At 45.1% G+C, this 25,045-nt stretch overlaps 1 protein-coding gene across 1 annotated transcript in view; it reads left to right on the top strand.

Annotated features, from left to right (window-relative positions):
• The window catches only part of ITGB2 (integrin subunit beta 2), a 588,196-nt gene that overhangs the window by 159,353 nt on the left and 403,798 nt on the right, over positions 1–25,045 (top strand). The window contains exons 2-4 of the mRNA XM_069615850.1: positions 2,561–2,621; positions 5,147–5,235; positions 7,328–7,508. Coding sequence (XP_069471951.1) covers positions 2,564–2,621; positions 5,147–5,235; positions 7,328–7,508 — 328 coding nt within the window. The 5' untranslated portion in view covers positions 2,561–2,563. The remainder of the gene's footprint in view (positions 1–2,560; positions 2,622–5,146; positions 5,236–7,327; positions 7,509–25,045) is intronic.

Raw genomic sequence — 25,045 nt, 5'->3', positions numbered from 1 at the left:
TGTCAGAAGGATGAAATGCTTTGCAGGCTCATCCAGACTAAAAACCTGCAACCTGCAGCTTGCACAAAGATCTCTGCAGCAGGCCCAGCAAGCACCTGAAGTACCTTAAAGATCTCTGCAGCAGGCCCAGCAAGCACCTGAAGTACCTTAAAGATCTCTGCAGCAGGCCCAGCAAGCACCTGAAGTACCTTAAAGATCTCTGCAGCAGGCCCAGCAAGCACCTGAAGTACCTTAAAGATCTCTGCAGCAGGCCCAGCAAGCACCTGAAGTACCTTAAAGATCTCTGCAGCAGGCCCAGCAAGCACCTGAAGTACCTTAAAGATCTGTGCAGCAGGCCCAGCAAGCACCTGAAGTACCTTACACATTGTATATAAGTGTTCTATTGCACATATTTCCCTACTTAAGGATGGGTGACAAAATAAAGTTGGTAAATGGAAAGGGGAGTAAAATAAAAAAGTGAGGGATGCAAGTGTTTTTACTGATTGTTACACATAAATACAAATCTAAATCAATCTGCTTTCTGACTGTATTTATTTACAGAAATTGAAACAAACGGAAAAACAGGTCTTTCTGTCTGGTTCTCTTTAATGTCACTCATAAATGACAGGCCAATCGCATTTCAGATTGGCAGCATGGGGAGTGTAACAGTTCTGTACAAATGGCATTAACGTTCTTTAAATTGCTGACAGCATATATCTTAAGGCAGCAGCAGTCAACGGAGCAAGGGTCTGTCGTTATTGAAAACATCGAGCTTGCATTTCTTTCCCATATGGCTGCATGTGTGCTTTAATGAATGCATTCTATTATCAGAATAAATGCAGAAAAATAGTGGCTGCAAATTATCTTTTTATATGACAAAAAAATAAATGTGGATAAATACATTTAAAAAAGCCCAAAAATAAATATGGATACATACTGATGGAAATGGTAGAAAAATAAATACCATAAAAATTGGAAGCCTTAATCATAACCACTTTCATTGCTCTGGCGAGCCTCCCATACAATATTTTGTATCCCCCGAATACAGAAAGGGATCAGCCATATACAAATGATTCTTGGACTTGTCTCCCAAACAAGCAGTCCAGTGTGAACTGCTAGTCCATGAGCCATCTGCACGAGAACGCAAGCCACCCCAGACATTTCTAGGCTCTGTGGTCTAGCAGTACAGTGCTAATGAAGTTTTCCTATGCCAGTGGCTATGATTGATTCAAAGTCTTCCATTGATCAATTTATGTTTTTAGATTGTGACTCTAAGAGTGAGTGTGCATGCTCAGAAGTGGGTCCCTTGCTTGCTTCATCTAGGGAATCAAGCTTCTCAGTGATTAGGTCTCACAAGGCTGAAACAGGTCTGAGTTTGCTTGTGTACCCATGCTGAGGGCAAATGGATGTAATGGATAAGACCAGCCAAAATAATTATGATGGGGAGGTTGCCCAGAGCAATGCCATTGTTCCTTATTGATATAAAACCTTCACTTCATCAGATTTTAGTTTTGGTGGAAAACGGAGTGTCTTAAAATAGGTCATTAAAAAAACAAGACCTAGGCAGTATTCCACCCTGTGATGGCCTTTCTAGGGCTCAAAATTGAGATCCAATGAGCAGGAGTTTAAACCAGGTACTGGGTGTTAGGTATCACCCAGTAGGCAGGAGCTGCCGCAGGGCGTACCAGGAGCGAGGACACAGCACACCACACATCTAACGTTTTTCCCGTTATATAGGATACATTATATTTAAATACATCCTAGATGTGTCCTTATTCTTCTTTATTTACATTCTCAAACAGTCAAAGTTAATCTCAGCACCCGTTGGCCTGTGGAGCGAGAAGTAGCTCCTGGTAACTGTTGGTTTTAAGCTAACCAGGCTCTTCTGGGCTAGAAGCAGGAGCTAAATAGCTCCCAGCAATTTCAAACCCTGCACTTCCTATGATGTGTCATGTCCCAAGATGTCACATGGGTCAAATGTCTGCGCCAAAAGGGTCAACCCCCTGGTGAATTTAAAAGTTGCACCCGTGGAGGAGTTTTGGCCTAGCAGTCTTGGCTGGACTGCTCCCGCTGGTTGCAATGTTGCAGACGGCCTAAAAAACAGCAGTGTGGAAAGTTGCCCAGAGCACTGCTCGAGGCTAAGATTTATTAACAACTTCCACCTATCACATTTCTTTGTTCTAGGTGGTCACCAAATATCTCCAGAATAACATCTAGAGGTACAAAGCCAATCACCCCCTTGAATTCTGCTAATAAGAGACCCACATTCAAACCGCAGGATGGCGGAAGACTACTGCCTATCGCCATGGACTCTGGCGACAAACTGGCATAGACTGGGCAACTTTAATGGTGTCCTGTTACTGTAATTATGTTGATACGTGTGAATGGCTGCTGTGTCAACACAATACCATACAAGCGAGCTGGGTAACCCTTCTGCTCCAGTCGCTGGGTGTTAGCAACAAGGAGCAATGGAGTTTACAGTGGACGATATAAAGTGATAGTAAACATATCAACATATCGTTAATATAAGAAATGAGTAGGAAGGGGAGTGTTGGACTGAAGGTTTCTTTTAATCTTTCAGGAAATGACGTACCCTCTGGCCTTTTGGCTGCTCTTGTCTGCGCTGTTCCTCGTGAACCCAGGTAAGTAGCATTTAATATTTACATTCTGAGTAACTACAATGGTGCGTGCTTTTTTAAGATAAGGTACTCCTGATCCATGTGATAACTTATTTCCCCAATTTCTATACCCTAATAACGATTTCACAATCAATAGTGGTTTGCTATTGCTTGCCTTTCTTCGGCAGTAATTTTAGTGAATAATATACCCTATTTTGTCATATCTAAACCGTTCATATGTTTGAGGAGCCTTTTCCCCATTGCTCTCAAACTCTCCACCCTTTGTGGCGGCACTGGCACTGTCGGAGCACATTTGAGTTTCTCATTTGTTGTCCACGGTCAGCAAAGAACTCTCCTATCCAATCTGCTTCTCAGGCCTACCCGTCTAACTTCTTTTATGCACCCCCACCCTCCTCCTCCCCTGGTTTCTCCCACTTGTTTGTCCTTCTAAAGGCCCCCACCATTCCCCTTGCTCCCAATAATCCTTTGCCACTCATTTTGTAACACTACACTGTGCCTCTTACACTCACCCTGTACACTTCCTGGCATTCCCGCCAGTCAGCCCTCGCGCAGGCTTTAACAGAGTTAATAAGCATGAAAAGTGGACTATGTACAGCCACGTTTTGTGTGATTTCACTTTAAAAAAAAATTTGTAAGTGGAATTTTTAGGTAGCTATTTTATTATTGCAACAAAAAATAATATTACAAACAAAAAATGTTGAGGACCAGCATTTTTCAGACGAAATATTCATGTTACACAACCAAGCTATCAAAAACAAGAATACATGCCTGATTAAAAAGACAATGTACATTTCTCAACCAATATGATCACAAAGTTGCATTTTGCACACAGACATTCGTACCTCATGCACACCAGTAATGAACAAATCACGAGTCAAATGCCAATATACCACTCACAAAAACATCAATAGAATTGTATGATGCAAGGGAAAAAAATGTCTATTTACGTTTAGATTGTTCTTCAAATGTATGTACATTACATGAAAAGTAGATCTTCCATTTCAATTTTACTCCCCAAATTATGAGGTAATGGAAGCGGAAGCAGCAAAGGAAGCAGGGTCCTTTTTTTCTTGCCCGGTTAAACATTGTGAAACACTAGGCCGACACGTGTCTGCTTAAGGGATAGCCACATTGGCCAAACATCGTGATCTAGTGCCTAGCTCCGTCTGGTCTAGAAAATGCCTTCACAGTAAAGCACTGCTTTAAACCTAACTGTATATTATGCGAGTTTTCTCTCACGCTGACGTATCCTTAACCTTGCTGGCCTGGTACTCTGATATGAAAACCTTTAAGTTGGGCCCAGGCCCCATTACTAAAATACATTCACCAGCAGGCAGAAGGCTGCTGATTTTGGCATATTTAAATGTATTGCCTTTGCTTCTGCACCCACTTTCCTTATCCTCGTCCCAATCGTTTTTCCCTCCTTCAACTGTCACACCCATTGCCTGATCCCCCATTTCATATCACCTCGCCATCTAACAGTCTCTTTTCCAATCCATGGATTACCATTTGACGACACCCTGGCAGGGTCAAACTATGCCACGTCTTGAAAAGGGTCAGGCACCGCAAGACCACTGTTGTGGTGATGGGCACAGTATACATTCTGGATAACATAAGACATTGATAATGATGGCTAGCCATATGCTGGGCCAAGGGCATCTTTACCCTCCTCAAAAACATGTGTCATGCTAGTTAGCGTCAAAATGGGAGCAAATGTCCCTCGCTTAAGTAGTGAGACTGCACTTAATGGAAGAAGGCACAATCAACCTGCTCAGGAACATGTGAAGTGAAAACGACTATGAAAGTGCACAACCAGTCATCGCCAAACAATTGAAGGAAAACTGATCTTTACTTTGTACTAGTCTCTTCCTTGTAGACATCCATAAATTGAAACCGACCAAAAGTACTATTAGAGTCTGTTAAGGAAGCTTGCTCCTCAATCACCCCGGGTCAGACCTACTCCTCAATCACTGAAAAAAGGACCTACTCCTCAATCAACAAAAAACAGACATAAAACAATGCTATCTGTAGGGGATATATTATGTCTCAGGAAGTCATGCACTAGAAGCGGCAGTGATGGACAGATGCCGCCAGGGTCCTCCAGTGGACCACCGTGTCATGTAGAAATCTGCATGTATTGAGGTAGAGCAGCACATTAATATGTTTATTTGGCAGCAGGATGGGTCATGTATGACCAGGATTGCTGGAGCAGGAGGATTTCACTACATGCTATAGTCTCAGACTAAGCTGGATCTGAAGTGAGCTAGTTGGTTTAACTGGGTCTCAATGAGATTAGAGACTGGGGACAGCACTAGAGCTACATCTGGGTTTGTAAGCTTGTCTTGTTGGGTGTTTGGACGATGTCTACAAGAAGGTGTGGTCTACTGCTGGCAGGGAAACCAGATATGTGTTCCTGGTGGACAAAGTAGATCATCAAACAATCATTGAATTCTGCAGACCATTTTTGTCATTTTCTGCCTCAATATTTCGACTTTTATATACAAGTCAAATTCTTCTCGCTGTCCAAGTTCTTTCCCAGGAATGCACCAAGTTCAAAGTGAGCAACTGCAAAGAATGTATCCAGTCAGGGCCTGGCTGTGCCTGGTGTAAGAAACTGGTAAGTCTCTTTGTTGGCCCCTGGTTGTTTTTGGAGTGACAGCGCCTTGTACGTTGCTGAGATAGAGTAACACATGAATATGTTTATTCGGCACTGGGATGTCTGTTAATTCTTGCATGCTTTCATGGTGCCGACTGGGTCCGTATTTGTTGGGCATATGATGCTAATCTGTTTTAAGGTGGGTGGCAGAGTATCAAATCACAGCTCTGATTGTGCAGCAACAGCTCCCTTCCAGACCCCTAACAGCTCCCACCCAATTACCCCATAGAGCTTATATTCCGCACTACCTTCATCCTATTAAAACAACACACCTGGAAGGGCGCTCCCTCGCCCACTCCCACCACCATCTCCCTGTCATGCTCCCCCAGTTCCCTCCACATCTATAATGGCCATGCTCAAACAAAATAATGTCATTGCTCTGTCAATGCGAACTACCTCAACTCCTACAAACTCAACAAAACCATACGTCGGTAAACGCCCATTGCCGCTCAGTCGCCCAAAAAAGTTCAGATTGTACAGTACACCCTCTGTACCTGCCAGTGCATTGGTGGATCTATTGTTTTGCACAAAGGGTGGACATAGGGTGGGCATATTGTTGGCACAATGGAGGGAATGACGTGTATCCACACATGAATACTCTGTGGCACAAAGATTTGCATATACTCTAGCACAAACACCTAACCACCTTTTATTCTCAAAAAGTAGTGCCATTTTTCCATAAAATAGAAAATGCCCCACCGTGTTAAAATCCAAGGCAGAATATTGGGTTCTATGTGAAAAGGCCTCATTATTAAGGTCTCATGAGAAAAAGACCAATTTTTATTGTCTGTTTTTTACTTTGCTCGTACTTCATGAGACCTTAATAATGAGGTCTTTTCACATTGAACCACCTTTTTTTTTTTTTTACAATTTAGGGGTTTCACCCTTCGAGCCCCCCTTTGCTCCTTCCCCCCTCCAGCCCCCACCCCCACCTTCCTGCGCTATTACCTCCAAGCCCCCAGAACCTCCCTTTCTCAGCCCCTGCCTCATCCCTCCCCACCCAAGACTACCCTAATCCAAAACACACACACACACACACACACACACACACGCACCCACACACTTACCCGTTCTCCTCGACCTGTGCTTCCGGGTTCCGCTGAGCCTGTCAGCCCCTGCACGCACTCGTGTGCGGCAGGGGCGTGACATTTTGGATTAGAAAGACCGCCCCATGCGGTCACGGAGCAGTCTTTCTAAATCGATTATTTTTAGAAAATATCTTTAAAAAAAGATCTTTTCACCTAGTACCGATTATTGCATAGCCAAATAATTCGAGATTCTGGTGTTAGTCTAATTCAGTTATATTGCACTGTCTTTTGTGTTTGAATAAGTTGAATAAGAGACACATATACACATTCTGGGCCCTAGGCAATGACGACCGAGCTCCTGTTCCTTTACCCCTCAAAGCAACTCCCAAAATATCAAATTTGTACATAAAGTATCATGCTGAATATGAAAACGTGATATAAATATTAATAACACATGGAAATTGTTATTGACCACTCAGCCAATCAGAAAGTTTAGAATGCAGTCAAACACTACTGCAATTGACTACATTCTGAATATACTGTCTTCAGAAGCAGACAGGGAAACAATACCATTTGCAGGCAAGAATTTGTTTCAGCAAGACAATTCCTCTCTGGGAGAACTTTTTGTTACAACATGCTGAGAAAGATAACACATTGGAAAATGCTTTCACTTTTTTATAGCGAAAACGTGTACTTTTACATGACACCTAAAGGATGCTCATTTTAAACCTGTTCCAGTTCATCCAAGTTGCAATTTAAATGTTTAATTTATGAAGACAACCATGTTATTTAAATACTGCAAGATAAAACCACATTTAACTGACTAACTCTGTTTAGTTATCTATTTACTCACTTGTGTACCAATGTTGTTTCAGTAGCCATTCCACAAACAATTCATTGTAGGTTGGAGACACATGCGTGTTAAAAGAAAGTAGGCCTGAAACACTTGTCTGTGCTTTACTGGTGCCCCCAAACCATCCACTTATAGCCTTCTTATGATGTTCCTGACATTTCTATTTGCCCAGAACTTCACTAAAGCCGGAGAGCCAGATTCAGCCCGGTGTGACACTATCCAGCAGCTGGCGCAGAGAGGATGCAGCAGTACGGAGATTGTGTCGCCACAGAGCCGCCACATTCCTGGAAACGATCGACTGTCCAATGTGGTTCAACTGGTCCCCAGGAACATCCGGCTTTACTTGAGACCAGGTAGCGCTTCCAGGGATGTTTGGAGTGAAACACTGGCCTGTTTGAAAGATCAGTGACTACACGGTGATGACAAAATTCCATGCAAATGCTTATTTATTCAATTTATTTTAGTATGTTGTATAAATGTGGTTTCTGCAAGCAAGAAAGTGATGCACAACAAAACTAAAGGATATTCTCCTGTACATGCTTAAACGTACTGGATGTATCTGTGACGTACCAAAACACTAAGCCGTCCCCCAGTCCCTGAATTCCATACGTCTCCTACGGTTAAGCAGAGCCCGTCCCACGTAAGTGCAACATGACCTACTGTTTAGGACACTGGTGATGGAAGTTCATGGCCCTTCCTCCCAAACTGTGGACTGGAATGAGAATCATAGAAAAGACAGCACTGTCCTCTTCTGGATACACTCTTAGGAAGAGGAAGAAGATGGAGACGTTGAAAATGCCAAGTACACGAGGTACCTGTGGTACATTTTACCCATACTGAGTGCGCATCTAGTAAGATGCAGAAGGTAAGATCAGTGGACACAGTCTCAGCCTTCTTTAGCAGAGTACACATCCAGTACTCGCTTGACAGACATCACGTAGACCTGGCATTCATCACCTTGGCATGCTTGTGATCTACCACGTGGCAGGCTCTTCTCCGAATCTGATCTTTTGTCTCAATATATGCAGCACCTGCCATTAAACTCAAACCACACGCACAGAGGAGAGTCATTCTACATTGTCGATCTTGCTAAACTACTTGGAAAATTCATCCAGAAAGATAAAAATAACTTCCTTCCTATCCTCCTGGCTTGCCGAAATCAGGAAAGTCAATTCTGCTCCTTGGAGGAAACAAGTCTGGTCCTTCACCTGAAGACATGTCTGCTATGTTAGCAACATGCCCTCCTTAAGGGGACACTTGTCAATCCAATGTATATTCAGGGATCCATTAGTTGAATGCAGGAGGATGGTATTTATGACAGTTAGGTTCAAGAGAAGAGCAACGTCAAATCATATGTGTCCCTCCACCTACTCCATTTGGTGCTTTTGTTAAAAGAACGCCCCAACACTTGACCATGTCCTGTAGCTTAGGCACTCTCTGCATTCCTTTCTCTTTCATGTGACAAACTCTATCAGTATTATGGTGGGTTTAAAAAAATGCAAGAAAACAACCATATCAACAATGAAATTCAACAATAGGCCATTTCAGTTTACAAGTCACACAGAGTGGTGATCAAATGGTCTGTGGTGCCTGTGCTGCATACTGCTATTGAGGAAGAGAATCATTGACAGTCTTTCCACAGTATCTACTATTGGGAGGGGCTCAATCTTTGGAGGATCTTTAAAATATCATTTGCAGAGCGCCACGCGGAGTTGTGATCGAGTGGTCTGTGGTGCTTGTGCTGCATACTGCCATTGTGAAAGAGTTCTTCCACAGTATCTACTTTTGGGAGGAGCTAGTTCTTTGGAGGATGAAGCGACGGTGCCTGGGAAGGGTGGTGATTGTGGGGTGGAGACAGAGGAATTGGTTGCGGTGTCTCCCCAGTATGTTCCCCCATCTCGGTTATACAATTCTCCCTCATTATACGCATCTGATTCCCCAAGGCTGGACGGGCCTTCTGTTTTTGCCCACAAAACTATAAATATTGATTCTGAGGCCAGACTTTTCCCGCCAACAATCACAAAGGAGATGGTGGATGTAGCGTTTTCAACAGTTCTGTGTGCTTTGAACTTTACATTAACAAACTTGGTTAAGTCTTTTGAGTTTTTGCACAAGGATTATACTAACTCCAATACCAATATGGTGACAATTTTAAATAAGTAAATTTATTTGGAAGGTGTTATACATGGATTGGTAAAACCTACCGCTTTGCCTTTGTGTAAGGACATTTTACAGTCTGTGATAAGTGTTGGAAATCCTGTTGTTAATGGCATAGGGTCCATGGTGACGTATGATCCGAGTTTAAATGAAGCTGCCAGGGCCAATTGTCGATATGGAAAGTGACCCCTCTAAACAAGACCTAGGGAATGATGACCAGAGTAGACCCGTGATCCTAGTAGCGTCCTGTAACGTCAATGAACCCCTGAGTTCTTTCTCCAATACCAGGGGAGTGGACCCGGACTTGAGTGATGGGTCTATAATAAGGCTGGCCGCCCAAAGAAAAAAACAAACTCTACCATTAAAACTAATAATCCTACAAATGACAATAATAAGTTAACACACCAAGTAAAATTGGTTAAAAAATCAAAACATATGAAAAACATCACCAAAGTTAAAAACAAGGGTTCAAGAAAGTTGTTATGTCGATTACAGGGTCTAATAGGAGTAGGAGCTTGTGATAACCCAGTTGGTGTAGCCCAATCTGCTGACAGGATGAGTGCTGGAAACTTGGAGATGGGAGGTGTGGTAAATCTTGGGCCACTGATAGCCTCTGAGGTGAACTCCTTAAAGGAGCCAAACTCTAGTCTAAAAAGGGGGTTAAGAACGGGTGTAAGCCCTTGTCAGGAAAACAGGCCATTACTTATTATCTGAAACCTGCAAACACTTGCAAGGATCTGGCAAATCTGTCACTAGATTTGAGAATTTTAACCATATATCCAGATGAGGCCGATGAATTGGGAGAAGGGGCTTCTTTTAACGACCATGACCAGGGTCTGTATTCTCTCTGTTTTCCCGAATATGAAATTAGAATTCTAGATTCACAAGAGGTTGTAAATGCTGACTCCTGTCAGATTATGAACGATCCAGGATTGCCTTTTTTGCCAGCAGTGTTTGTGAGCAGTTCTCAAGGTGTAAATGGCGGGAAGATTACCACAAACTATATTGGTTCTGTCAAATGCCATTTAATTGCTCCTGTATCTAAACCCGATAGGGGAAATGTTGGATGGTTTCTTACTCTGGCGGAGAGGTGCCGTACTATTACAGGTCGCACTGTTGTTGAACCCTCAAAGCGATGTCCTCGAGTCACGAATGTTGCTTCTTTGTTCCCAGTAAAGAAGCACACTGAGGACTCATGTAACGTCAATGGTAACACATTTTTAACTGTGGAAGAGAGACATAGTAAAATGATTAACCCCTGTGTGGATGGCTCAAATAAACAACATCCGGTAACATCAGAGTCTTATGGCTGGGGACCTCATGACCAGCATGGAAGAAGTTATAAGGATACCAAGGTACAATATACTCGATCAGACTCATCTAAAAACACATTGTATATGGAATGGATCTTTGAGGAGGATTCGTTGTCCCCCATTAACAGACAATATGTGCTGAACTTAGTCAACGAAATACCACGGTTGGAGATTTTTGAGGTCTGCTGATATAATGCAGGTTGAATTTGTAAATTCTGATAGGACTGATTTAATTCACCTTCAATTCTGTTCCCTTATGGTCAGAATGGTTGTTTTGGAGGAAGTCAATTATTTGCATTCATTTGTTTTTGATGTGGTTGAAAAGTTGTTAGTTTTGCCTACAAAGGAGGAGGTGTCAAAGGTTATGATCCCCAGTGTAACCAATGTGGATATAAGTGGTGGGTTAACTCCTTTAAACATCTGTGTTTTTCATGATCGTGCAGATAGTTGCAAGATCACTTTTAGGGGTCAGGTTCAAGAGATGAGAACACAAACAGATGATTGGGAGCACATCACAAAATCCTTACATACACAGGGCCTTACGGGTCTTGGGGATAAATGAAAGAGTCAAATAAAACTGATATGCTGGAATACTAGGGGGCACTCTCATTATACGTTTTCATCTTTTGATACATTCTATGGGGATTCTATAAAAATCGGCGAGGTCCCAAAGGACGTCCTTATGGGGGTCTCCTTTGTGCAGTACGCAATGATCTTGGATTCTGTGCTACCAAAGTACAGTTGAACAATCTGGATATTCTGGTTGTGAAGTTAGAGGTCCCCTCGGGCCTATGCAAAAACAGCTCCACTTATATTTTGATCAACATATATGTGAATGTTAAGTATAGTTCTATTTTGGGGGCGCTCGCAAACAAGATGGCCGCAACCTACTGAGCTCTGAGTGTGCAGGGACAGAGGAGGAGGCAGTGAGCTGAAATGGTCCAACAGTAGAAGTAAAAACTGTCTGGACGCATGTAGGATGCTTTATTTTTGGTGAACAGCATCTTTCTACTTGCGGAGGAATCACTGGCAGAAGGTGGGCTCCCCCACAACACTGCGATGTTACTGAGGCGTCGCTGGCAGGAGGAGCGTGCACTGGCCTGTGGCCCTCGGGTCGGAGTCTCCCCTCGCCTAACTGTGAAGCCGCTGCTGGAAGATCCGTTCGGCTGGAGAAGCGACCCGAGGAGCAGGAGATCCGGAGCCGAGTTGTGGAGGAGGAGCATGGTCCCAGCGAGCAGCTGCATGAGGCTAGGAAGTAGGTTGAGGCCTGCGAGCCCGGCTTCGCCCGTGGAGTGCAGACCTCACAGGAGGGGGCAGCGAGGATCACTGAACTGGCCAAAGTTTGGGTGGGGTGCCCTCACGATCCGGACCGCAGGGTGCGGAACCGGACTAGTGGTACACTGAAGGCCTCAGAAGTGGGTGGACTGGTGCCGCCTCTATGCTCTGCCGGCCTGGGGGGATGGAGTGGAGGCCTGATGGCTGCAGCATACTGGGAAGCATAATTGAGGCTGCTGGTGAGACGCAGGAGGAAAAAAGGAGCACAGTGCCCATTGTATATGTGGAAGTACCGCAGGCCATGTAAGTGCAGGGCACGGAGAACAAGAAGAGCCATGTGACACCTGCTAGCCTGCGGTCCTATTGGCCTTGCATGAGGGCGCAGCAAAGCAAACTGGACTATATCAGCGCCTTGAAGGCATACATGTTCTCTGAGATCTAAAGTGCAGTGGCATGGGGTAGCGGAGGGGCCCTGGAATGGGTGGGGTAGCGATAGCCTGGTGGCAGACCTCTCCCCGACTACTGGAGCCCTGAGGCGCGGCTGGAGAGTAATAGTGGCCGAGGGGGAGAGAGAAGAAAGTGAGATTGGTAAGGACGCCAGGGACAGGATTGGAACCGGGAGTGTAGCGGCAGTCCTACCCGGATGCTTGAGGGCAACTCTGGAGTGGGGAAGCCTCACTGCAGCATGTGTGCTGAGTCTGAGACAGCGTGGATTGGGGCTGTGGCTGGGCAACTGCTGTGTTGCGGGGGAAGGCCGAGTGGGCTGGGGCTGCCGGCTATACCCAGATAGCTAAAGGCAACAAGAAGTAGGGCAGCCTGCAGTTTATGCAAAAGGGATGCCTGGCGCTAAGTAAGGGCACTATGGAGTCTCCGGGTCTGGAGAGTAGGGCGACGAAGGAGGCACCCACCCGGTCACGTCTGTACTGGAAGAATCGGTAGTGCCATCCTCAGAACTCAGCTTGGCGCTAGCAGAAATGAATAATGGGTTCTCATCAGTTAACTCTAAACTTGATGGTATGGAATACAAGATGGACAGAATACTGGATCGTGAAGGAGAGCAGCCGTATACGTGAAGCGGAACACTGAGTGGGGGTACTGGAGGACACTAGCAATGAGAGGACTCAGGCGATATGCAGGCTGCAGAGGAAATTGAAAGAGATCTGTGACAAGAACGAGGATCTGAAAGCAAGGTCCAGACACAATAATATCAGAGTGGTGGGAATCCCAAAATCGGTGCTAGCGCAGAACATGGAGTTATTCATGGAGACCTTTAGAAGGTAGGTCCTGCAGGATCCCGCATTGTCCTCCCAATTCTTGTTGGAAAGGGTACATCGGATCTCAACACAAAGACCCAAACGGGGGCAGAATCCCTGACCAGTCATTGCTAGACTACTGAATTATCGTGATCGGGACGTTATCCTGAGCAGGGCACGTGAACTGGGTGAGCTGCAGTACAAGGAAGCTCAGGTATCCTTTACCAGGATTTTAGCGCGTCTGTGTAGATGGCCCGCTTTTCTTTTCTTACTGCTAGGAGATTGCTGAGAGACAAGGGGACGCATTATGCAATGCTTTATCCATCAACATTGCGTGTAATTCACGAGAACAAAACTTTTTTTTCAAATCAAAGATCCGACAGAAGTATTCTCATTTGTGAAGTCACTCCCTAAGACTTGAAAAAGGGGGAGTCCATGGGCTCATTTTGTGGGAATGGTGAATCCAAGCTGGGGAATTTGCTACACTTCCTGGTAGATCTGAATGAGGATTTGGTATTCGAGACTACCTATTTGCTTTTACTACCATGTTGGGTACAGTCATAATTTAATAATGTAAATAAATGGGTCAGCAGCTAGTTATCCTGGCAATACAAGGCCTCATCCCCCAGGGAAAGAGCTGGGGATGGGTGGTCAGACAAGGTTGTTGATTCCGGTGCCCTCGGGCAGGTGCCCTGATGAGCGATGGGTGTGGGGGAAGAGTGGAGTGGGGTGGGAGGGCATCTCTGATGGTTGGGGTTGGCCAGTGGGGTTGGGGTGGGTGTTTTTTTGAATGGACAGGGGCTGGGTAGGGAATCGGGGAGGGGAGTTGGGTGGGGGTTATTTGAGGTTGGGGATGTTAAAGGAAAATTGGTTCACATGTGGTGGAAATTCAGAGCTGTGTGCATAGACGTGCTTCTCTGGCTGTTCAGTATCCCTAGGAGGGCTTCTGTGGAGCCTTCAGGTCCCCCGAATGTGTACAGGCCAAGGGGGACAGTCAACTTTGGATATGTGAAAATTGGCAGGAGGCCAGGGCTCTGACGTCTGTACCCTACTTAGTTGGAATGTCCGGGCTCATAATAAGCATGCAAAAATGCGCAAGATGGTGGCATATGGTGAGTGCCATGGGGCTAAAATCTTATTTCTACAAGAGACGGACTTGATGGGGGGGCTGAATGCTGGCTTTGGGAGATCATGGGGAGACGCTAGGTTTTCCGCATCCTTTTCCTCCTTCCTACTCCTAGGTGTGCTCATTGCTATCCACAAATCGTTGGAGAAGGAATGCAACCCTGATGGAAGGTATGTCGTAGTCTCAGGGGTGTTGGCTGCGTGCCTTATTAAATTAGTCAATGTCTACGGACCAAACATGGAGGACCCTGGTTTCTACCTGGCTCTGTGGGCTAGGTATGGGAAATATGCACATACACATCTAGTAGTGGCTGGGGATTTGAACGCGGTCTTGCTTACAGGACTAGATAGATCCTCTATCCGTGTGAGGTTGGAGTCATCTGTCACTAGGGCAAATCAGGGTGGAATGGAAGATCTGGGGATACTGGATTTATGGAGGACGCTACACCCGGATGAACAGGGCTACTCTTTCTACTCCTCCGTCCATGATACGAGCTCACGCATAGACTACATATTAACCAGCTCAGCTTTGTTCCGTGGTAGTGCATCTTGTGTTATGCTGCTGCAAACTCTCTCAGACCACTCCTCATTGGTGTGGTAGTTCCGTTTGATGGGACAGTGTACCGTGTGACCGCATTGGTGTTTTAAGGGTCAGGCTCTCCTGGACGTAGTCTAGCGCAGTGAGGTACAGGAAATTGTTTCATCGTTGGAGGTCAAGAACAGGGAGAGTGGCTCCAGCGACTCCTTGGCCGTTGCCCGAACAGCCTTAAACCAATTTAGAATGGAGGCAGACAGATAGGTATGATTTTTGGCAGCCCTGTAACTGGTGTGTAGATATGGTGAGGAGGGCAGGCTGGATAGATACCTGGCAATGAATGGTGAACGGCGCCAGAGGCCAGACAGATATAAAGGTCATCCGTCGGGCGGACGCCTCACTGGTGTCGGACCCAGGGGGCATTCTGGTGGAATTCCGGGATTTCTACAGGAATTTGTACGCTGCCAGGTCTGATACATGCACGGACATCCTATGAGAGTTTGTGGGGGAATCCACATTGACGGTTCTTGACGCTTCTGCAGTAGAGGCCATAAATGCTATAACTACCGTTGGGGATATTATGAAAGCTATCAGGGATCTCCCGTCAGCTAAGGCCCCGGGGTCGGACGGAATCAACTCTGAATTTATTAAGGAGTTCGGACCTGAGGTGGCGGACCACTTGCCACGGATGTGGCGAGAAAGAGTGGAACTGGGGGCCCTCCCCTCCACGATGCGCGAGGTGATCATAACGCTGATTCTTAAACCTGATAAAGATCTGCTGGACTGCACCTCGTACAGGCTGATATCCTTGATCGACGCGGGCACACACATTTTTTCTAAGATATTGGCTGATCGACTGTTGCCATTCTTTCCTTCTCTAATACATGTAGACCATGCAGGGTTTATTCCGGGTAGGAGCACGGCCCTTAACCTGAGAATTCTGTTTGGGGTGCTCGCACAGATTGATCCCTCGATTGTTATGTTATGTTATGTTATGTACACTTATAAAGCGCATCGGTCGCCCGAAGGCATCATGGCGCTACACCTAGAAAGTACAATGTCCACTCAATACAGCCGAATCAGAACAAAAAAGTTTTCAATGCCCGACGAAACAGCAGGTGGGCCTCAATGGCGCGTAAAGCCCGGGGAAGAGAATTCCAAACACGAGCGGCGACCAAAGAGAAAGCACAGCCCCCCACACGAGAGAGCCTAATCCTAGGAATGTCAATGGTGAGAGAGTCCTGAAGGTACAATACTCTTGAAGGGACATAGGGACTGAACTTCTCTTGGAGATATTCTGCCACATTTTTATAAAAAGCTCTGTGAACCAAGCACAGAGACTTTAACCTCACCCGTTGCTCGACAGTAAGCCAGTGGAGCTGACGGAGAACCAGAGGCATGTGGATGAAGCACTGCCCTAGCAGCCATGTTCTGCAAAAATTGAAGCCGCTGCAATAAATAATGAGGAGTGGCCAGATAAAGCACAGTTGCAATAATGAATTCCGCTGATGACTAGGGCAGAAGCTACTGGAGCATGAAACTTAGTAGGGATGTAGGGTAAAACTTTACAAAGGGTGCGCAATTTAAAGTGGCCTTTACGGCAGGTCAATGACACCTGCTCGGACATGGATAGAGTGGCCATAATCTGAATGCCTAGGTCCTTAACCGATGAAACCGGTTCAGGAAAAGGGCCAAGACTAGCAGGCCAAAACTCTGGCGTTCAAAACAAAGAGTGGCATGCAGTGCCAACTACCAGTACCTCAGTTCTTCCATTGTTCAATTACAGCCAATTCCTGGCCATCCATTCCCCCACGGCCTCAAGGCAACTCATGAGCCGACCTGCTGTCTCAAGCTGTGACAGATCCGTAAAATCTGCGTATCGTAAGCGTAAGAGTAGCAACAGAAGCTGTGCGTATGGATGATACCCAGGAGAGCCTGTATATAAACGTTGAACGAGGTGGGCGATACCGAGGAGCCTTCAGGGACTCCACATAGAAGAGGCACTGTCTGGGAGAGGAAGGGTGGCAGGGACACGGATTGAGTGTGTCCCGATAAAAAGGAGGAAAACCAGGTCAGCACCCGACCCGACAAGCCAGCGGAGGAGAGGCGGGAGACCAGGGTGGGGTGGTCGATGGTATCAAAAGCCGCCAACAGTTCTAATAGAATGAGAGCCCCGACCCCTCCCTGGTCCACCATGCGCACCAGGTCATCCACAACTGACACCAGGACGGATTATGTGCCTCGGCCTGGCCAAAAGCTGGATTGAAAAGGGTCAAAATAGGAGGTAGCTTCCAGAAAAGTAGTTAGGAGAGGAGAGACCAGAGATTCAAGTAATTTCATAAGGAAGGGGAGCAAAGAAATGGGATGAAAATTAGAAAGAACAGAGGGGTCTGAAGGCGTTTTCTTTAGAAGAGGAACAACGAGAGTGTGTTTAAGGCCAGCAGGAATGTTCCCTCAGGCAAACGAATCATTAACTGCCCTAACAAGCAGCGGAATAATCGTGCCCAACACATCTTTCAAGATGGACAGGGGAATAGGGTCAGAGGGAGAGGCTGATTTTAAACTATAGCAGCCAGGATCTCTTGGGTCGAGAAGAAAGGAAAGGTGGACCAGTCAGCCTTGGTTCTGCTGTCCCTAAGGGGAGAGGAAGACAAGTTGGACTGGGAGAAAGCCATGTCAAACGCACGACGAATGGTGGCTATTTTTTTGTTGAAAAACACAGATAAAGATCCACACAGCTCCTGACAAGAGGGAGCGCTGGCCTGTGATTTGGATTGCACAGATAAGGACTGAACAGCCTCAAATAGAGCTTTAGGATGATTCATGGCTTGTTCAATCTTATCTCTAAAGAATGATTGTTTAGCAGCTTTAATAGCATTATGATAGTTTGTGTAGCAAGACGAAAGATAGTTTTATCATCTGCTAAATAGTTTGTTCTCCACCTCCTCTCCGCCTGCCTGCAGCGAAGTTTGAGGTCTTTGAGTTTAACCATAAACCAGGGTTCCGAGCTGCGATTTTTCACCAGACAACTTTTAAACAGAGCCAGCGAATCTGCCGCAGACTGAAGTGACTGAGACAGAGACACCAGTGTGCACCCAGGAGAATTAGCACAGCTGTTAATAATCAAAGTACAGAGATCCTGGGTAGAGACAGTATGCCAGGCATGCTTCAGAATAACTCACTCTTTTATAATCCCAATAAAGATTACCAAAGTAAATAAAAAAACTGTTGGGGTGGGGGCAGAAGGGACAGCTTGAGCTGTACTGTAAAAGGCACCACATCGTGATCAAACCAAATAACAGGGAGCACCGGGAATACGGATATCAAGTCATGAGGGGCAAAGATAAAAAAGGGCATATAGAGTATTTTTGACAGAAACCGAAATACGAACAAGGATACTATCCATTTTCAAAGAATGTGGGACAGGGATGGCCGATACTTTAAATTGACTATTGAAGATCACAGCAGTTCCGCCACCAGCATGTGATGACATACGGTTGCAGCGCAGAATATCGAAATTAGATGGTAAAATATGTACGAATAATGAATCGGAATGATTCCGAAGTCATGTCTCAGAGATGAACATGAAGTCTGGTTGATAGTCCTCGACAAGATTTCTACAATCTTGGGCATGCGCCACAAGGGAACGGGTGTTAACTACAAAGCACTTCGCAGAGTTACTGACAGTGGCATTCTGAGAGACAATGGGGGAAACCGGGGAGTTAAAACCCAATGGGAAAAAAGTGTCAGGTGGGGCCAGGCTAAGTAAGGCTGCACAGGAAAAGTAGAGTGACCGGCCCAAAGGCTCGGATTGCACTAAAAGCAAAATACCATGGCCTGGCATGTGCACAGACGAGCACAGACGGGCTACACTTAGGCGCGACTTAGGTGCGCAAGGCTCTCGCCCGCTGCGCCCGTCCCCTACGCTTCCGGAAGTGATCCTCTATATGTCTACACATAGCGGTATCACAGTAGCCTAAACCCTCCCCCTCAGAGTGGTAGAAAGGGAAAGCAGACCGCGCGAGTGCGTCTACACCAAAATGCCAGGCAACTTCCAGCCAACAAGCGGCATTTACAAGGAAATGAAAAGCCTAACGAAGGCAATATACTATTAAAATCAAAACTTCCAACAGATCGGCGTCCAGTCACCCACCGTGCACCTAAGCGTGCTGAAAGGAAAGAAAAATGATAAAAACAAATAGGTGTAATGCAGCAGTAAGCTGGGAGTACCTTAAGGATTCAGACAGTTGGGGCAATGCTAGACATGGAAAAGGCATTCGACTCGGTTGTGTGGGAGTACCTCTTTGCCATCCTGGAGAGGATCGGGGTACCCCCATACTTTATGTCCTGTGTGCGGGTATTGTACTCAGTTGTGACCGCAAGGATTGGGCTATTTGGATGGCACCCTGAGGCCTTTAATCTGGGGAGGGGCACACATCAGGGGTGCCCTCTGTCCCCACTCTTGTTGGCCATAGCAATGGAACCATTGGCTGTCTGACTGAGGGATTCCACATTCACCAAGGGTTGGCATTGGGGGTGAGGGGTGGTCCGGTGACTGATCTCACTATATGCAGATGATAAAGTTTTGTATATTAAAGATCCAAGTAGAAACCTAGCTCTGGTATCTCGGGAAATCGAAATGTTTGGGCGGCTATCAGGGCTGAAGGTGACCTGGTCCAAGTCGACTCTCTTCCCGCTGAATGAGGGCACTGAGAGTTTTCGCTGGGATCAGGTATGAACAAGGTATTTGGGGATCAGAGTGGGTAGGTCCCGAGCTCAGCTTTTAAGAGACAACTATGGGGTGTATATGGAGGTAATCCGGAGCTGGGTGGACAGATGGGCGTCACTCCCGATCTCTCGTCTTGGGAAAGTGTCAATTATAAAAATGATTATCCTCCCGAAATTGCTATATCTGTTTTTAAATGTCTCGTTGTGCCCGGGTTCCCAATTTTTCACAGAGCTCAAATCTTTGATGATCAAAATAGTGTGGAGCCCGAAAAAGCCTAGGAGCTGGTGGAACTCATTGGTAGGAACATGGGAGCAGGGCAGGGTAGACCTGCCCGATTTCGCGCTGTACTGTATGGCTGCGCAAGTGTCTTTTGCTTCATACTGGAGGCCGGACTCCCAACAGTTCCTGCATGTGAGGATAGGGAGAAGGTCAGCATTCCCGTATTCTCTGCAGGGCTCCCTACTTTCCCTAAAAATAAATGACAAGTGCCAGTTCGACCTGGCAGCATACACGGTTCACGCATGGAGAAGTCTATGCCGCCGGCTACTTGTGACCTGCCCCTATGGTCTGAGACTAGATGTGTGCGGGGGTTCAAAGTCTTGCCCTGACGTGCAATGACAGAATTAGTAGGGAATGGTACGGGCATGGGATACGAACGATGGCGGACATCTGTCCTGAAGGGAAGTTTGTTACATGGGATCGGATTAAAGCAAAATTGGGCGATACATTTGGGTTGGCTTTCCAATTTCACAGACTGAGGGAGGCATTCAGGGGGTGGTCAGCATCATTCCTGGGGGAGCCCCATTCGGTTTCCCTTTTGAGGTTCTTGGCGAATTCAAGGAATTCCAGGAGGATAGTGGCTGTAATCTATAGTATGGCCTTGAGTTCGGCCCCCAGGGATGAGCTGGCCAGTAGGCAGAAATGGGAAGCTGACATAGGTGAAGCACTGGGAGATGCTAGATGGAAAGCTATGTGTACACATACAAAAAATGTGGCAATTTGCTCCAGATTTAAACTCATACAGCTGAAAATTCTCCATTGGGCGTACCTGTCCCCAGTGGTTCAGTCAAGGTTTGATTACAAATGTTATGGAAAATGCCAGAGGTGTAAATGTGCCAATGCTGACTTTATTCATGTCTTCTGGAGTTGCCCACACCTGCTCCCTTTTGGAGCCAGGTCGCTGATGTTACAGGAGGTATGATTCCCTGTGAAGCCCCATTAACTACAATGTGTTGCATCTTTGGGTGGTTACTGGGAGCCCCTAATTGCGGTAGGAAATTACTGTCTATTTGTATGGTGCAAGCTAAACGTTGCATATTAATGCCCTGGGCGTGCCCGGCGACTACAACACTGTCGAAATGGCTTAAGGACCTGGCTTGGTGCTGCGATATAGATCAGGAATGATGCAGGACACGACCAACGGTCTCTAGGCCTGCAGATATTTGGAATCCAGTGCAGGCTATGCTGGCTCTGCGGCTCACCAGGGGTGAGGCGACTGAACCGAAGGGAGGGAATAATGGCTGTGAACGAGCTGGCGGACTGTGGGAAGGTCTGGATGCAGTAAAGTGTGCCCCCCAGTTGGAATCAAGGCATGGCATTGTACGGGAGGGCCATTACCCGTTGCAAGTTATGTGGACCCTGTTGGCTATCAGATGCTCTATCTATCTGTTAATGTTGAAAACTGGAGGGTACTTGTATGGCGCCACAATGTGAACCTGAATAAATAAAGAGTTAAAAATAAAATGTTAGTTCCATTTCAAACTTCTTGGTTGAATTAACAAAAGTATTAGCATATTGGGCTGAAGAGTGTAATCCCCTTTTTTTAATTAATGTGTGATTTCAACAGCGAATGCCTGGAGGAGTCGTGGTATTGTCTATCTCCACGCACTACCAAGAAATCAGCCTCACGTGAGCGTGGAGTGCTTACTCGAGCTGAGTTAGTGCTCTGGAAAATGCACTCCCTAAATGGCTGTATCTCCGGGGATCAGCCCCCTCAGTTTACTTTGAAGAATGTAAATGCGAAGTTGACCATTGATTATGCTTTTGTATCAATGGCTCTATTGGCGAATTGTTTAGGACTTGTAGTCATGGAGGGTAGTGACCATAATCGTTTGTCTTTAGAAATGTTGTTTCTAACCTTTACGGCCAGAACGACCAGTGATACGCTTAAAGTTGAAGTTACAGAGAGGGGTAAGGCTCTCGTTTGGTGCCCGAGTAAAGCTAGAGGGATCAACCAACAGGAGGCCTCCTGTTTAGCGATGGAGGATTCAAGTCTAGTGGATCCGTATGACTATTCAATTTGCAGTGCAGCAGTTACTGGGTTGTTTTGTTGGAAGATTTGATTCCAATAGTGACCAGTTCCTAACTAGAGCTGCCCATGATTTCAATGTATTAACACAGACCCAAAAAAGGGTATTACACAGGTACATCAGACAGCTGAGAGCCAGTAATTGTGATGATTATGGTGGCAAAGTGTATAAACTATATTAGCATACAGAAACTGGCTTAGTAGTCAAAGGGACATACAGGCACAAAGGGATGCAGAGACCATGCTAAGTATAATTTCCATCGGCAACTCTGGCAAGTTTTGGACCATTTTGAAGAATCCGGGGGCCCAACTTGCATTGCAAGCAGTCCCGATTTGTGACCAGATATGGGTGGATCACTTTTCCTCGTTATACAGGGCTAAGTCAACAGAGGTTACCTGTGGAAAGGTGACGCCTGCACATTGGTCCTTAGACTTTGAGCGCCATGACATTGGTAATATTATTGAGAACTGTGAAAACTCCATGCCCCTAGGACCGGACGGCCTATCAAACATTATTTTCAAATCCAATGTGGAAGTTTGGTCGCTAGTTTATTCAATCTGTTTACAAATATAATTCACTGTTACACTATCCCACTGGAAGGATTGCGCATATAGTAGTTATTTTTAAAAAAGGGGACAGAATAAATCCCATTAATTACCGATCAATTTGCTTACTGGATGCCAGTAGTAAAAAAATGTCTGTATTAATTTTGAGGGATTTGGAAGCATGGGCCAAAAGAGTAGGGATAGTGGACATTGTACAAGACAGGTTTAGAAAAGGGCTGGGTACATCTTTACACTGTTTGATTTTGCAGTCCTTATCTAAGATAGCTAGTGCTTGTGATAAATCAATATTCTTAGTTTTCTTAGATTTGTAGCAAGCTTTCGACTGTGTTAATATGAATAAACTGTGGCGTAAACTGAGAGATGAGAATTTCCTGCATATTTTAATTGCTCTGCATTTAAATACTAGAATTCGAATTAGATTGGATCGCAATGGTAATTTCACCAAATGGATAGTGACCGATCGTGGGTTGAGACAAGGCTGCGTTTTGGTTCCTTTCTTGTTTCATTTCTTTATCCACGATCTGTGTAAGCGTTTCAGTAAGGTGAAAACACTAACCGTCCAAGAACTGGTCAGTTTCACTTACATCATATGTTATATGCAGATGACATCATAATATGTGACCAAACTGCTATTGGTTTGCAGCAGGGTATCGATGCTGTGACACAGTACTTGAACGATCTGGATCTGACAGTTAATGTTGTAAAAACAAAAGTGGTGATCCTGAAACCAAGCAGATATGCCTGTAAAAGAGGTTATAGCTTCAGTTTTACGTTAGATAGTGTTAAGATTGAAACAGTGAAGGAGTTTAAATATTAAATATTTGGGTGTCACACTAAAAGAAGTTAAGAACAAAGATGATATATTGAAAGACCGGATGCCTGTGATTGCCAGTGTTGCTTCCCAGTTACGTGCGCTGGATAAACGCTTTGGGAGATTGTCTATCAAACCTATGATTCTGATGTACCCGCAACAAATTGCACCTAGATTGATCTATGGAGTACAAACATTAGATTATAGCACTGTTTGGGATAAAGTAGAGGCTGCTTTGTGGAGGAAGACTCTGTCTCTGACACAGGGAATCTCGATCCATGCTATACGACATGAGTTGGGTCTTCCTTCACTAGCTGTTCGGGTTGTGTGGCAATCTAAACAGCTATACGCTAAGTCTCTGGTGCCACCATGTAATTCTTTATTTCAGGTCATTCGTGAGCAAATTGACTTGAGAGGCTGTAGGGTTTTAAATGAATGCAACGATGCCTGTAAGAACTTTCTTTCAGAAAATGATATTACTGTGGAAGATGTTTGCACAGAAAAAAACAAAGCACCGTAGAAGGCTTTCAGGTCTCAAATTGTTTAGTAACTTCATTTTTGATATTGGAGCTCTGGCCTTCTTGCCCTCTTATTTAATCAGACATCCGTCTCTCTATTTTAGAAAACAGTTCTTAAGACTGTGTTTTAATTCGTATTTAACAAATGAAGTTATTGGTGGTAGAACCGGGAAGCCCCGCTCCGAGAGAGGGTGTAGACTATGTCGGGGCGATGTGGAAACTGTGAGACATCTGGTAATGAAATGTTCTCATTTAATACTGCTTCGAATTCAATTGTTCTCAGAATTTGTGAAATTGGGAGTGTGTCAAGCGCCAGATTATTTCTGGTACTATATTTTAAATTCTGAGAGAACGGATTTGTGCATTGCTGTGATTAATTTTTTACAAATCGTTTTTAAGAAATGTTGAAATTGCACTGATGTTGTTGTAACGTGTTGAATTGTTTTCTGCTTTGAAACATTGAAATTGTTTTTGAAATGTTGCAAAAGTTTTAATGCTGTTTAAGCCATATTGAAATAAATAAAATAAATAAATAAATCACACATTTCAGAGGGTGATTTAGTAGCCATTCCTGGAAAGCTCCACTCCTCTTCAGAGCCACAGGGCAATTCACTGTAGGTGGGCAACCTTTAAAGGAAAAGCTTGCATTGCCTTCTCCCAATAAGATACATGTGAAACGTCCATGCTCACAATGTGAGGAACCAGAATGTCTAGGTGAGAGGATAACCACCCTACCAGATTCTGAAATGTACAGTTATAAGGGACCATTAACTTTTTAGGGTTCAAAACAATCTCAACTGAAGAGACCACTAGCCTTGGAGTTCTCCCATAAATGAGACTTTAGAATTGGAGTGGCCACACAATGGACATCTTGGGGTTGGGAGGGGAGCTTGTGAAATGCTAAAAAAGCCAAACACAATTGTGATTGTTGCAAAACCCAAACACATCAGGTTGGCATTACATTATTTGCTAATGTTTTCTTTAATAGGCTTGGAAACGTTGTTCTACAAGTGTTTTATGAGCCTCAGCTCAGTTTTGCCCAGACGGTTATGCTGGAGATAATATGAGAGCCCTTCTGGACTTAATATTGCGGGAAACAAATGTTTTACAATCCACACTTACCCTATCATTGGATATGGAAAACATCTTTGTTAGTGTTGAATGGGATTACCTTTTTGATGTCTTGCCTAGATCTGGTCCTAGTTTTATAAATATAATGAAATGTTTAATATGCTAGACTTTGGCTAGGTTAACTTATGGGGGATTTATATCCGACACCTTCCTGATCGACAGCAGCAC

The sequence above is a fragment of the Ambystoma mexicanum genome, chromosome 9 (genome assembly GCF_040938575.1).
Source record: "Ambystoma mexicanum isolate Mex_15411 chromosome 9, UKY_AmexF1_1, whole genome shotgun sequence".
Lineage (NCBI taxonomy): Eukaryota > Metazoa > Chordata > Amphibia > Caudata > Ambystomatidae > Ambystoma > Ambystoma mexicanum.
This window is presented reverse-complemented; position numbering and strand designations above follow the sequence as displayed.